Source organism: Bos indicus, chromosome 22, assembly GCF_029378745.1.
Source record: "Bos indicus isolate NIAB-ARS_2022 breed Sahiwal x Tharparkar chromosome 22, NIAB-ARS_B.indTharparkar_mat_pri_1.0, whole genome shotgun sequence".
NCBI classification, from domain to species: Eukaryota; Metazoa; Chordata; class Mammalia; order Artiodactyla; family Bovidae; genus Bos; species Bos indicus.
This window is the reverse complement of record NC_091781.1, coordinates 59,126,015-59,138,597: the sequence shown is the minus strand read 5'-3', so window position 1 is coordinate 59,138,597 and position 12,583 is coordinate 59,126,015. Positions and strand designations below refer to the sequence as shown.

The window sequence follows — 12,583 nt, the reverse complement described above, 5'->3', positions numbered from 1 at the left end:
GTGCCTTTCCCAGAGCTGCTCCCTCAGCGGCCTCGCGACCCGCGTCGCCCGGGAGGCCCCCAGGCCCCTCCCCGGGCCGGCCCCGCCCGGGGCGCGCGCGCGCGCCCCCGCGCCGCGGGAGGCCGGTTGGAAGGCGCGCGCGGTCTCCACGGAGACGGCCGCGGGGACGCGCGCCCAACGCCCGCCTGCGGCCCGCGGCTCAGACCTCCGGCGCGGCTGGAGGCGGGCGGGCGCGAAGGGCCAGGGGTACTTGGGGAAAACGCGGAGGCTGGGCGTCCGCTCCCGCGTCCCTCGGGCAGAGACGAGCGTCCCCACCCCGGGGACCCTTCCCCTTCTGTCCCCAGAGGCCTCCGCCGGCCGCGGCCGCTACCCTCTCCGCGGGTGATGGCTGTCCTGCCCACACGGAAGGCTGCCCCCAAGTCCCCGGAGCCCCCGGCCCAGGCCTCCAGGCCACAAGCGTCCCGTTGGAAATGCTCCTTCCTCCGCTTGGGGCCGCTGCTAGCCCCTCGCAGGCCTGGGGTGTGTGTGTGCGGCAGGGGGAGAGGCCGTCTAGCTCCCCGCGCTCTGGGGGCAGAGAGGAGAGGCCACGTCTCCGAACTCCTCCTAGTCAGGGCCCTTTCTCCTCATTGATTCACACAAACTTTTACTGAGCATCTACTGTGTGCCGCCTACAAAGGGTCCGGTGACCCACAAGCCAGACAAGCAGAAGCTGGGTGGGGAAGAGAGACTTAAGCTATAAATGCAGAAGCTACAGTAGTGACATGTGCTTTGGAAAAAAAAAAAACACAAACCTGGAAAAGTGAAAGACGGTGGGGGGTGGATGGCCCTACTTCAGATGGGGTGCTCAGGGAGGGCTTCCCGGAGGAGGTGGTATTCACATGATTGGCAAGAATGGGAGGCGAAGGAGGGCTCACCAGCACAAAAGCCCCAAGTGGAGGGGCGGGTTGGGGACGCGATGCAGGGCAGGACAGCAAGGCAGCACGCTTGGATTTTATTCTAAGTGCGATGGGAAAGAGCCTGAGGGTTTAAGTTTAAGGAGGGATGGGCAGGATCTGATGGGGCCCAGTGGGGGCTCTGAGAAAACGGTGGCTTCTGTGAAGATCTGGCCACAGGGAGACCCACTCGGAGGCTTTCTCGGTCTTCTGGGGCTGGTAGTGCCTGGTGGACAGGTCCAGGGTGAGCTCAGAGGCCAGGAGACAGCTCGGGCTCTCCCCCAGGTCCCCTCCCGATATTCCCAGGTTCTGGGGCCTGGCCCCAAAGGACAGCCTTCTCACCCAGACAAGGCGGGCACATGGCCAATGTCCGTCCTCATCCAGGGGCCTGGCCTGGCCTGGTCTCCCCATCCCTTCCCCATCCCCAGCTAACTGGCCAGATGAGAGGTCAGGAAGGGCAAGAGCACTGGACTGGGAATAAGACTTGGAGCACAACCCAGAAACCCTGGGTGGGCTTGGCCCCTTCCCTGCAGCTTGTACCTCAGCTTCTTCAGGTCCCAGGGGATCCCATCCCCTGAACCCATCGAGAATGCTCCCAAAGCATTCAGGGGGCCACCTCCTTCAAGAAGCAGTGGCTGATGAGCGGAGCGGAGGGGAGCTCAGTTTTGGAGAGCTGTGTATGTCAGGCTCTCAAGTTAGGAGAAGGTGTTTTCTGGTGGGCTTTGCTGGCCTCTTCATTTTCCCAATGGGTCCCCGTGTACCTGTCTTCTGAAATAGCAGTTAGAGCCCCTTCTAGTCTCATATTCGAGGCTACACAAGACAGAAGGGTCTTGGGGGCAGATGTTAAAGCAGAAGATAATTTAGCTAGAGAAAATGGGAGAAGGAATTGGGGTGACCAGGGTTGAAGGAGCTGGGGTGGGAAGCGGGCTGTGGAAGGGAGGGCAGATGAGCCAGGGATATAAAGTCGAAGAGGTCAGCAGGGCCCGGATGCTGTGGCCAGGGCGGGGTACCCTGAGTGGGAAAGCAACAAGCTCCCACTCTCCTCTTCAAAGGGCTCTGGTAGGGAGGAAGCGAGGGGTGGTGGGCAGGAGGAGGGGCACCCCCAGAAAGTGGCAGTTAGGGAGCTTTCAGGGCAGCTGGGGTTGGTTCTAGATCAGGAAAGAAGTCAGGATCCCCAGGACTGGGCAAGCCTGATCGCTCTGAGATGAGCTTCTGTGAGCCTTGCCGGCCCTCGTGCTAACCCTAAGCCCGCCCAGCTTGGACTCCCATTTCATTCATTCAACAAATATTTATTGAGGGCCTACTATGTGTCAGGCCCCGTGCAGCATGGCTTGAGAGCATCCCTGCTCTCGTGGGGGTGACAGGCACAAGACAGGGCGATCTCAGAGAGCGATTAACGGGATAAAACCAAGACCTAGTGCTAGAAGGGGGGTGGCGCCGCTCCTTGAAATGAGGGGAACAGCAGATGCTTTGCCATCTTCCCTGGCCGGGGGGACCTTGCCAGTGGGGCGACACTGGAAGATGGTTTCTCTGCTTGTCAGGCTCTGCCCTGGCCCCGGTGTCCCTACCAGAACAGTGTCTGGACGCAACCTTGCCCCAGCCCCTCGGCCTCAATCCCCGGGGCCCCATGGAGAAGAGATGTTAAATACTGCCGAGGCCGGACAACAGTTCCGGCCTTGGCCTCCCTGGAGCATGGTCCAGCTCACCCCCCAGGGAACCCAGCCGGAGGAGGGAGGCAAACGGGCAAGGGGCCAGCCTCTCCTGGGCCTCCCTGTCCGTGGAACATGGCTCGAAGGTCACTCAGCGCCACTGTCCCCTGAGCCTGCCCCCCTCTGCCGGGCAGCGATCCCCCTGCAGGGGAGGCCCCTCGGGGAGGCGGGAGCCAGCCTCTCCTGGGCCGCCGTGCCCACAGATCATGGCTCAAAGGCCACTCAGCACCACTGTCTTCCCAGAGCCTGCCCCCCTCCCTGCCCCTGGCTGGGCAGAGATCCCCACAGGGGAGGCACCTCGGGGAGGCAGGGCTGTGGCTGAAGGAAGAAGGAAGAAGAGGAGGGTGGGGCAGAGCCAGGCTGTGAGGGGCAGGATGCTGGGCCATCCAAGCCCCCAAAAGGCTGAAATCGATGGGGGAGCCAGGAAGCCCCAAGGAGGCATCCAGGTCACCAGGGTTGGCCCGATGGCTGTACCTGAAGTGTGGTGTGGGGATGGAGTGGGGAGATGCACACGCAGGCCAGGCCAGGTGGACTCACAAGGCCCAGGATGGGTGCTCACGGGGGACGTGGGTTGGGGAGCGCACTTGGAAGCCTGCCGGGTCACAGGGCATCAACACTTAAGTGGATTTGTAAGAGTGAATCTGGAGGCTCGTTCTGGGCTGGTGAACAAAGGACAGTCAGGGAAACACATCAGCAACCGCCCGGCCTGCCCCAAGGGCACGACCAGCCGGGCACAGGCCCCCGGACGCAGACCAGTGTCCAGAGCCGAGACGCGCCCCTCGGTTGTCACTTCACAGCCTTGTTCCCCCAGTCGGGTTTTATACCACGAATAACTTCACTAAGAAAAAGGGCTCTTAAAGGAAAAAGACATAAAAGGCCTGGAGAAGGCGGTGTGGCTGAGTGGGCGGTGTGGCCCAGCGGGTCCCCAGCTCTGGCAGAGCGGGCTACGGGAAGCTGGGGGGACGCTCCGAGACACAAGCCTCTGCTCACGTCCACGGGAACAGCACCACCTGCCAGGCCCCGCGTCAGCTGTCGGCTCCGGTGGGGGGGCTGTCACTTCACGCCCCTCGTTCTCAGGACCCCCCACCCCCAGACGAGCCTCCCTCACTGGGACCCCGACACACCGCGCCCGGCAGTAGTGGGTCCTTGCACACTGAGCAGCGCCCATCCCTTCTTTACACGCTGTCTTCTAAGCACAGCTGCACTTTGGGGGTGTCTGCAGCAGGTGGGGGGGAGCCCCCCAAGGGGAAGTGGAGGTGGGTGGGCAGCCGGAGCTCCGGGCTCGCTCCACTGCCCCTGGGGACAGGGCGTGGGGGCCTCTCAGTCCCTTGTCCTGCCTCAGCAAGAGCGTCCGCTCTCCACAGGTGGCGCTCTCCACAGGTGGCCCGCCTGCCGCTGGCGGGGAGGGGGGAGACCAGAGACCCCCAGAGCACCCCCATTCAGGGCTTCACAATACACATTTGCATCTTAAAGGCGACCTTTCCCCACCGTCACACCTGGTGAATTCCCCCATTTCCCCTTAGATACTAAAAAGCACCTAAGGCCTCTTCCATTTTAAACCCCAAAGCGGGCCCAGGCTAGAGCCAGCCTCCTGTCTAAAACAGTGTGGGGAGACAGAGCCTCTTGTTACCCCCGGAGCCTGCTGGGCCTTTCCCACAGGGGCTGCGACCCCTCAGACCTCTCGGCCTCACGCCTGGGGCCCCATCCTAGGCTGTCAGAAACTGTGTGTGTGTGTGTGTGTGTGGACTCCTACAGGGGTGGTGACAGAGCTGGCCCAGGGCCCAGGCAGGTGGGTCACACGGGGAGTGTGTGGGGGAGCGGGGGTCCAGGCCCAACCACATTCTGCTGCAGGGTGTGCCCCAGGGAACAGGGCCCCAGGGAACAGGGCCAGGTCAGCTGCGCTCAGAGGGCCCCCCCGCCCCCTACAAATAGGCAACATAGGGTCAGATAAGGATCAGTGCTATGAGGAAAATAAAGCGGGGCGGTGGGCCTGGAGCCAGCTCTGAATGGATTCTGGAGGAAAAGGGCCAGCCCCATGGCTGTGCCAAGGCCCCAAGCGGGAGTCCCGGCAAGGAACAAAAAGGCCAGAGCCAGAGGGTGGGACGGTGGAGGGGGGAGCGGCCCCCCGCTCTCTGCAAGTGTGGGGGAGAGCGGGACTGCCAGAGAAAATGGGAGACACAGAAGAGACACTTCAGACCCCCCGGAAGGGATGTGGGCAGCCGCTGTCTGCTGCTCAGGAGAGAGATGGGGGTCACCAGTGTATGGATGGTGTTTGGAGCAGCAGGACCCCAGGCCCTGGCCAATTGCAGAGGCCCCTTTCCTGGCGTTTCGTCATTCTTCCATTGGCCACCGGAGGTCTTTGCCACCTGTCCTGTCCTTACAGGGGTGGCAGGCGGCTCCCGGGAGTGTGGGGTTCACAGACTACACCTTCCTGAAGGCGTGGGTCCAGTCCTCTGTTTCCTCATCTGTATGCTGAGGTCAGTGGGAGGAAACCACTCCGTCCCACCAGCTCCTGGAGCCCAGAGTTGGTGCCCCCAAGCCCCGGGGCCCACCGGGCTGGAGGGGCCTCTGGAGCATGTCCGCCACATCCTCCTGGTGGTCTGGGCTGCGCTGCCCGGCCTGCATGTGTCCACTCTCTGCTCTGAGTCCTCTACTCCTCTTGGTATGGCCAGGCCTCCCCCTAGGCCGCAGAGCCTTCCCCCTACTCCTGCCCACCCCCTCCTCGCCGATCAGGTGCTGGACATCAGCCCATTGTTACTCAGCTCCCACCCCGCTTCTGCCCCGACCCAGGTCCAATCTGCAGATTTTTTTAAAAAGGGAAATTTGAAATCTGGACTGCATTTTTGTGTGAAATGGCCTGATTTTTAAATTTCGCCTTTTAAAATACACTGGGCTGAACAGGCAAAGTCCAGGCAGAGGTTCTGAGAAGTCGGAAGCTGGCCTGTCGGTTCAAGTTCAACCAGTTTCCTGAGGGGCTGCCCTGGGTAGACAGGTCCTCAGTTCTAGAAATTCTCTCAATCTCCAGGGCCCGGGCCATGCCTGGTCCCCTCCTCTCTGATGATGGTTCTTCCTCTGTCTCCAGAGGACAGCCACTGTCTCCTGCCAGCCCACACCCTCCCCTTCCCCGGGGGAGAGGGCCCTCACCCAGCCCTGCCTGCTGCTGCAAGCGGCTTCACATTTTCAGCCCATCCCCCGCCCCCACAGGATGAGCAGGTTTCAGTCTGGGGTCCCCTCGGGGGCCTCGCCCTCTGTTCTCCCTTTGACCTGAGTCCCTCTCGCCTGTCACCTGGTTGCCCTGGGCTAGCTGTCTCCCGGGTGCCCCTGCTCACTCTCCACCTCCGTGCATCCTGAGGGGGACAAGGGGTCTCCATCTCGCAGCCTCTCGCCCTGCACACACCTTGCATCTCTGGAACCCGAGGTCTTCGCTCAAGCCCTGTGTGTCCGAGGGCCCCTGACCACTGCTCCCCATTCCCCCCTGGACTCAGGGCTCCCAGCCGCTGGGCTGGAAGGGGCTCGGCTTCTCCGCAGGAGCCCACGCTGAGACTCATCTTCCTTCTCTCTCCTGCTGGATGTACTCACTGCCCCCTTTTGTGGCTCCCAGCACCTGACCTCCTCCATCCCCCTGCAAATCCCACCAGCCTCACATTTCCCTGGCTCAAAGTCCTTCACCCCTGGGGCTTATTATAACCGCCGCTTGTTGGAGAGCACGCGGGGCCGGCCGGGCAAACGCTGGGGCAGGGGTGCCAGACCTCTGAGGGGCCCGCGGTTCTGCTCTACGCCCTTACTCCGTCCCGTCAGCCCCTCCTCCATGCTTGGGCCTCAGGAGACTGCAGGGCGCAGGATCGGGCCTAAATCACTCACCCTAAAAGGGATCCACCCTCCTCCTTGGAGCGTCTCTACGTGTCTCAGCTTTTCCCAAGTGAGGGCTCCTTTGGCTTGGAGAAAGATGGTCCGACGCCGCCTGCTCACCCCCAGGACTGGACCCAGCGGCAGGGCCGCCAACTTACACAAGCTTCTGCCTGGTACCCAGAGAGAGTGTCCCCGCTCTCAACTGCGCTCCCCACACGGAGTGTGTGTGTGTGTGTGGGGGGGGTGTGCCCAGAACGAGGATCCGCTCCCCTCCCTCATCCTCCTTGGGAAATCCTCCCGGGGCCAGCGCCTCCCCTCGCCCCCGCCGGAGCCGCCTTGTGGCTCTGGGGTAAAGGTGGAAGCTACTTCGCACCACAAAATGGGGGCACTTGTAGCATCCACGGCGGCGGCCGGGGGGCGGGGGGGGGACGCCTAGGAAATGTCCCCAGAGAAGCACCTGCAGTCCTCCCCGCCGCCTCCCGCGTGGTGCCCTGGGCCCTCGAGGCCTAAGAAAGCCTCGGGTGTGCAAAGGAAAGCGCCTGCATCCGCCCTCCCCTTGCACTCAGGCGGAGACCCCCCTCGAAGCGTCCCGGCTCCTTCCACACTGCCCCAGCCGACCGCGCGAGGGCGTGCCCTGTGTTAGTTCGGACAAATTAAAGCTCGTCCAGCGGGCAGGCCCGGGGTCCCCTGGACGCGATCTGGGCTTGGGGGCCCGTGGAGCACTCTTGGCTGTCAGCTGCGGAGCTCCGGGCTGCGGGGTCCCCCTGGGGGCCCGCGCTATTCGGCCTCAAACGGGGTGCCCCCCTCCTCTCGCGCTCCCTCAGCCTAGGGTGCGCCCCTCCGTCCGCCTCTAGCGAGCCCTCCCTGGGCGCGGGCCGCCTCTCCATCGCGCAGCGGGCTCGGGCCCTGTCCAGGGTGCACTGCGGCGCGCACGGCGGTGCCGGGGAGGCCGGGTCTGGGAAGCCAGCGGCCGGGGAAGGGGCTCCAAGAAGCACAAGTTGGCGCCGGCCCCGGACCAGGCTGTTGTTGTTCTCAACGTGGTCCGCCGTGGAGCCATAAAAAGGGAGCGCAGCGCCCTCCCCGCCAGAGCGCAGCGCGCACGCCCAGCGAGTTCCGGTGTAGGCATCGGTGGCGGCAGCTTGCTAGGCCGACTTCCCGGCTCCCAGACTGTCCCTGCTCCGGCCACTTCGCGCCGGACTCCTGCGTTCCGATCGCTCCCGCGCCAACCCCGCCTCCGGTCCCGATTCGGGACCCCCGCTCCGGCCGGCCCGGCCCCCACCCCAGCCCTGCCGCCCGGCCCCAGGCCCGGCCGCGGCCGCTCCCGCCTGGAGCCGCCGCGAGCCCCCAGCCCCCCGGCGCCCCCGCGGCCCCTCGCCTTTCTTTTCCCGGCGCGGCCCCCGGGTTTCCGCGCCCCGCCCGCCACCAACCCGCTCGCCACTATGTCTGTGGAGCTCGAAGAGGCCCTGCCGCTGACGACTGCCGAGGGGGCGGCCAAGAAGGCGGCGAAGGCCGGAGGCTCGGCCGCATTGTCTCCGTCAAAGAAGAGGAAGAATAGCAAAAAGAAGAATCAGCCGGGCAAGTACAGCCAACTGGTGGTGGAGACCATCCGCCGGTTAGGCGAGCGCAACGGCTCATCGCTGGCCAAGATCTACGCGGAGGCCAAGAAGGTGGCATGGTTCGACCAGCAAAACGGGCGCACCTACCTCAAGTACTCCATCAAGGCGCTGGTGCAGAACGACACCCTGCTGCAGGTGAAGGGCACCGGCGCCAACGGCTCCTTCAAGCTCAACCGCAAGAAGCTGGAGGGTGGCGGCGGCGAGCGGCGCGGAGCCCCGGCGCCCGCTTCTGCCCCAGCGCCCGCTGCGCACAAGGCCAAGAAGGCGGCCCCAGGCGCGGCCGCCCCGCGACGCGCGGACAAGAAGCCGGCTAAGGGCCCACAGCCCGAGAAGCGCTCGCACAAGAAGGGCGCTGCTTCCAAGAAGGACAAAGGCAGCAAGGCCAAGAAGGCGGCGGCCGCGGGTGGCAAGAAGGTGAAGAAGGCGGCCAAGCCCAGCGTCCCCAAAGTGCCCAAGGGCCGCAAGTGAGCGCGGGGCCCTGGCGCCCACTTTTCCACCCCGAGTGCACGTAGGTTTTGCGCGGAGCCCGAACCGCCGTGCGCGCTCCGACAACAGTGGGCCCGGGCCGTGCCGGCCTGCCCATCCCCCAACGTGGGAGTATTTTTTTTTTTTTTTTTCCCCGATTATTGTTTGCTTTAGATTTTTGAAACGGGCCTGGCGACGCCCTTATTGGCTCTCGCGCTTGGCCTGGGCTGTCGCCTTGGTTACCGGCTCCGGGGCGCCAATGGCCGGGCTGCGCCTGCCCGCCCCGGCCCTGCGCGCGAGGACGCCACGGCGGCGCAGCCCTTCCCGCCTCCGGGCGCGCGCCGGGTAATGGCGCGGGAGCGCGCGTGGCTTTTTCTCCGGTCTCCATTTTTGGGACAAAATAAATTGTTTAAACCTTTCAACCGTTCTTGTCGTCTTCGAGTGGAGTAAGGCTGGGCGCGGCCGCCGCGGGGCTTGAGCTTGGGCTGGATGGGTAGCGGAGGGTCCCCTGCGCGCCAAGTCCGTTAGAGACGCAGGCGGGGAGCTGGGCGGTTGGTCCCAGAAGCTGGGTAGAATGGCGTTTTCGCCCACCGCCCGGGGGCTGGGGGAGCAGGAGGGACTCTGCGGGGCTCTGCTCTTAGTCGCTGCAGGGTGGGCCTTCTGGAGTTGTGAGGCTCCCTGTTGATGTGATGGACAGCGGACCCAGGCTGACCCGCCGTGATGCAAGAAGTGGTCTGAGCAAGGCTGACCCTCCTGGAGCTTGTAAATCTGGAGCCTATGTGGGATCCAGAGTTAAGGGTAAATTGGCAGGAATGAGACGGCCTTGGGAGGCCCCCACCCCTTTGTGTTCAGCATATGAAATAGTTGTTGGTCCAAGTCGGGTACTAAGCTGAGGCCTATTTTAATATGTTCCTATGAAGGGACAGCTCTGCAAAACGAGAGAACTGGAGCGATGGGGAAGCCAGCGAACATTCCAGAATAGTGCATATGTACAGACCAGGCAGAGCAAGCCTGGGCTGGGGCTAGATGAGAGCCGCAGAGAATCCTGGTACAGCAAGTTCCTTGACTGCCGCCTGGCAGCCACTGCCCTCTGGAACAGAGGGAGGGGTAACAGCACAGACCCTCCACACGCTGGGCAAACGGCCATCCAGACCCACTTGACCTCTCCCGGCCCTGCTGGGGGTCCGCACTGCCTCCTGCTGCAGGGCCAGCTGCCAGTGTTACCGCCCAGCTCTGTCCTGGGCCAAGCTAGTTCAGGTGCAGGCCCTGCCCACGCTTTTGCTGGGGGTGGGAGGGAACCACGTCATCCTCTCTAAAGTGACCAGGCCGCCGTTGGGGAGGAGGAGGAATGCTGGACTTGGCAGTGGCTGTCTGGATTCTAAGGGAAAAACACCCACCCTGCCAGCCCAGGTTTTGGCTACAGCTTCATCTACTTTGCAACTCTGATTGGGGGGCAGTGTGCCCAGTACTGTGCTGCAGGGCCAGTGTGCCAGACCGGGCCAGTCCCAAGCTGTCTGCAGAGCCAGCCAGTAGGTCACCAACAGCTAGCAGCCCTGAGAGACCTTGGCCTCCCCAGGGTCCAGGGGATGGTGCTCCTGACCCACTAAACGTGAGCCCTCAAATTCCACCCTCTCTCCCTGAACCAGATGCCACTTGGGCTCACCCCAGCTGTCCAAGTCAGCCTCTGGCTGGGGCCTGGCTCTCTGGCCCTCTCCCAGGTGGCCCTTGGAGGGGTGGTGACGGGGCAGTGAACTCTGCCTCTTCTGGCCAAGTTCTTCACACCAAGCAGCTTTCCCTTGCAGAGCTCCCCCTGACCCAAGCTCCTCCCCTTGCTAACTCCACCCTTTGACGACCTCCCTCCAGCTCCACACCCCCAAGTGGCCCTGCAGGTGAGCCGTTCTGCACGGTCTTTGCAGACTTCCCTCCTAAATCGGCCCTGCGCTGCTCACCACCCAGTTCTCCCAGTGGCCTCCAGCTCTGATGCCACCCCCACCTCTCCTTTCACTCCCTCCCCTCTGCTCTTTGAAGGCTTGGCCCCTGGCTTGTTGCCTTTTCCACGCTGACGCCTGTTTCTCCAAGAGCACTGGCACGCCTCTTCTGATGATACAAAGCACTTTGATTTTCTCCCAGGGACAGTCATGCCCCGTGTTGTCCAGCCACAATGCTCTGGGGTCTGAACCTTCCAGTCCCAAGGATGGTCACATGACCAGAGACCTAGCTGATGATTCTTTAATCTGTTGCCTGGCCACAACGATTGGTGAGATGAGTTTTTGACCTCAATGAGTCAATCTGGAAGTAATGAGAGAGGTGCTCTTCCGCCCAGGACCGCTAAGGGCAGGGGCATTGGCCAGAGCCGCGGGCGGCCACCCTTGTCGCCACTCGGAGAATGCCCGCCTGAAAAAGAGGCCACGGCAGAGAGAGCGGGAGCCAGCACACAGAGAAACAGATACCTAAGGACATTAATGCAAGGTCCAGAGCCAGTTGTGCCTGAAGCTACTTAGACCCGGCTGTTTCAGGAGCCGACGCCTGCTTTTTACATAAGCTAGTTTGCCTTGTGTTTCTGTTACCTGCAATCCGGTCTCACTTCTTCAACTCATTTTATCCTCCCATGCCCACATGGGACCTTGTCATCCAAACTGCTCTTCCTTAAAACCACCCACCCAGGACTTCCCTGGTTGTCCAGTGGTTAAAAATCCACCCGCCAATGAGGAGACGCAGGTTCTACCGCTGGTCCAGGAAGATGCTGTGTGCCGTGGAGGAAGTAAGCTCGTGGGCCACAGCTGCTGAGCCTGTGTTGTGTAGCCCGTGCTCTGCAACGGGAGAAGCCACTGCAGTGAGAACCTGTGCTGCGCACTGCAGAGCGGCTCCTGCGATTGGAGGAAGCCTTTGCGGCCTACAGTAAACCCGTGAAGATCGGACCCGTGCTCTCCCAGGGGCCTTCACTCTACCCACAGGCCCCTCCTCAACTCTGCCCAAGTTGCCTTCAGCCGAGCGTGGGTGGGTCCCACGCCCTGCAGGTGAAGAAACACGCTTTGTGTGCCTGGCACCCCGAGGAAGGCTGCAGAGACCTTGGCCTCAAGGTAGCCCCAGAGGGAGGTGTTCCAACACCCACCTTAGTGGTGTGGGAGCTCTGTTTTCTGCTCCCTCACCACACTCAGCCCCTGCACAGAGCAGGGGCCAGGGGTGGGGCGCAGGGCGGGGGGATCGACTTACTGTGTGTCTTGGACTTGGCTTCAAGGGGCCTCAATTCCAGGTAGTGAAGAGGAACTAAAAAGCCTCTTGATGAAAGTGAAAGTGGAGAGTGAAAAAGTTTGAAGATCATGGCATCTGGTCCCTTCACTTCATGGGAAATAGATGGGGAAACTGTGTCAGACTTTATTTTTTGGGGCTCCCAAATCACTGCAGATGGTGACTGCAGCCACGAAATTAAAAGACGCTTACTCCTTGGAAGGAAAGTTATGACCAACCTAGATAGCATATGGAGAAGGCAATGGCACCCCACTTGAGTACTCTTGCCTGGAAAATCCCATGGACAGAGGAGCCTGGAAGACTGCAGTCCATGGGGTCGATGAGGGTCGGACACGACTGAGCGACTTGACTTTCACTTTTCACTTTCATGCACTGGAGAAGGAAATGGCAACCCACTCCAGTGTTCTTGCCTGGAGAATCCCAGGGACGGGGGAGCTTGGTGGGCTGCCGTCTCTGGGGTCGCACAGAGTCGGACACGACTGAAGTGACTTAGCAGCAGATAGCATATTCAAAAGCAGAGACCCTACTTTGCCAACAAAGGTTCGTCTAGTCAATGCAATGGTTTTTCCAGTGGTCATGTATGGATGTGAGAGTTGGACTGTGAAGAAGGTTGAGCGCTGAAGAATTGATGCCTTTGAACTGTGGTGTTGGAGAAGACTCTTGAGAGTCCCTTGGACTGCAAGGAGATCCAACCAGTCCATCCTAAAGATCGGTCCTGGGATTTCTTTGGAAGGACTGATGCTAAAGCTGAAACTCTAGTACT

The 12,583-nt window shown here is 62.1% G+C and overlaps 1 protein-coding gene across 1 annotated transcript; it reads left to right on the top strand.

Moving 5' to 3' along the window:
* The first annotated feature begins 7,589 nt into the window (after positions 1–7,589).
* On the top strand, positions 7,590–8,993 carry H1-10 (H1.10 linker histone). Its single transcript, XM_019985024.2, has one exon. It carries the CDS (start codon positions 7,930–7,932, stop codon positions 8,572–8,574), a length of 645 nt encoding a protein of 214 aa, XP_019840583.2. The 5' UTR covers positions 7,590–7,929; the 3' UTR covers positions 8,575–8,993.
* Positions 8,994–12,583: the final 3,590 nt, after the last annotated feature.

What these genes read in the sequence shown, in the direction of transcription:
- H1-10 (XM_019985024.2), top strand. Translation starts at nt 7,930, where the DNA reads ATGTCTGTGGAGCTCGAAGAGGCCCTGCCGCTGACGACTGCCGAGGGG.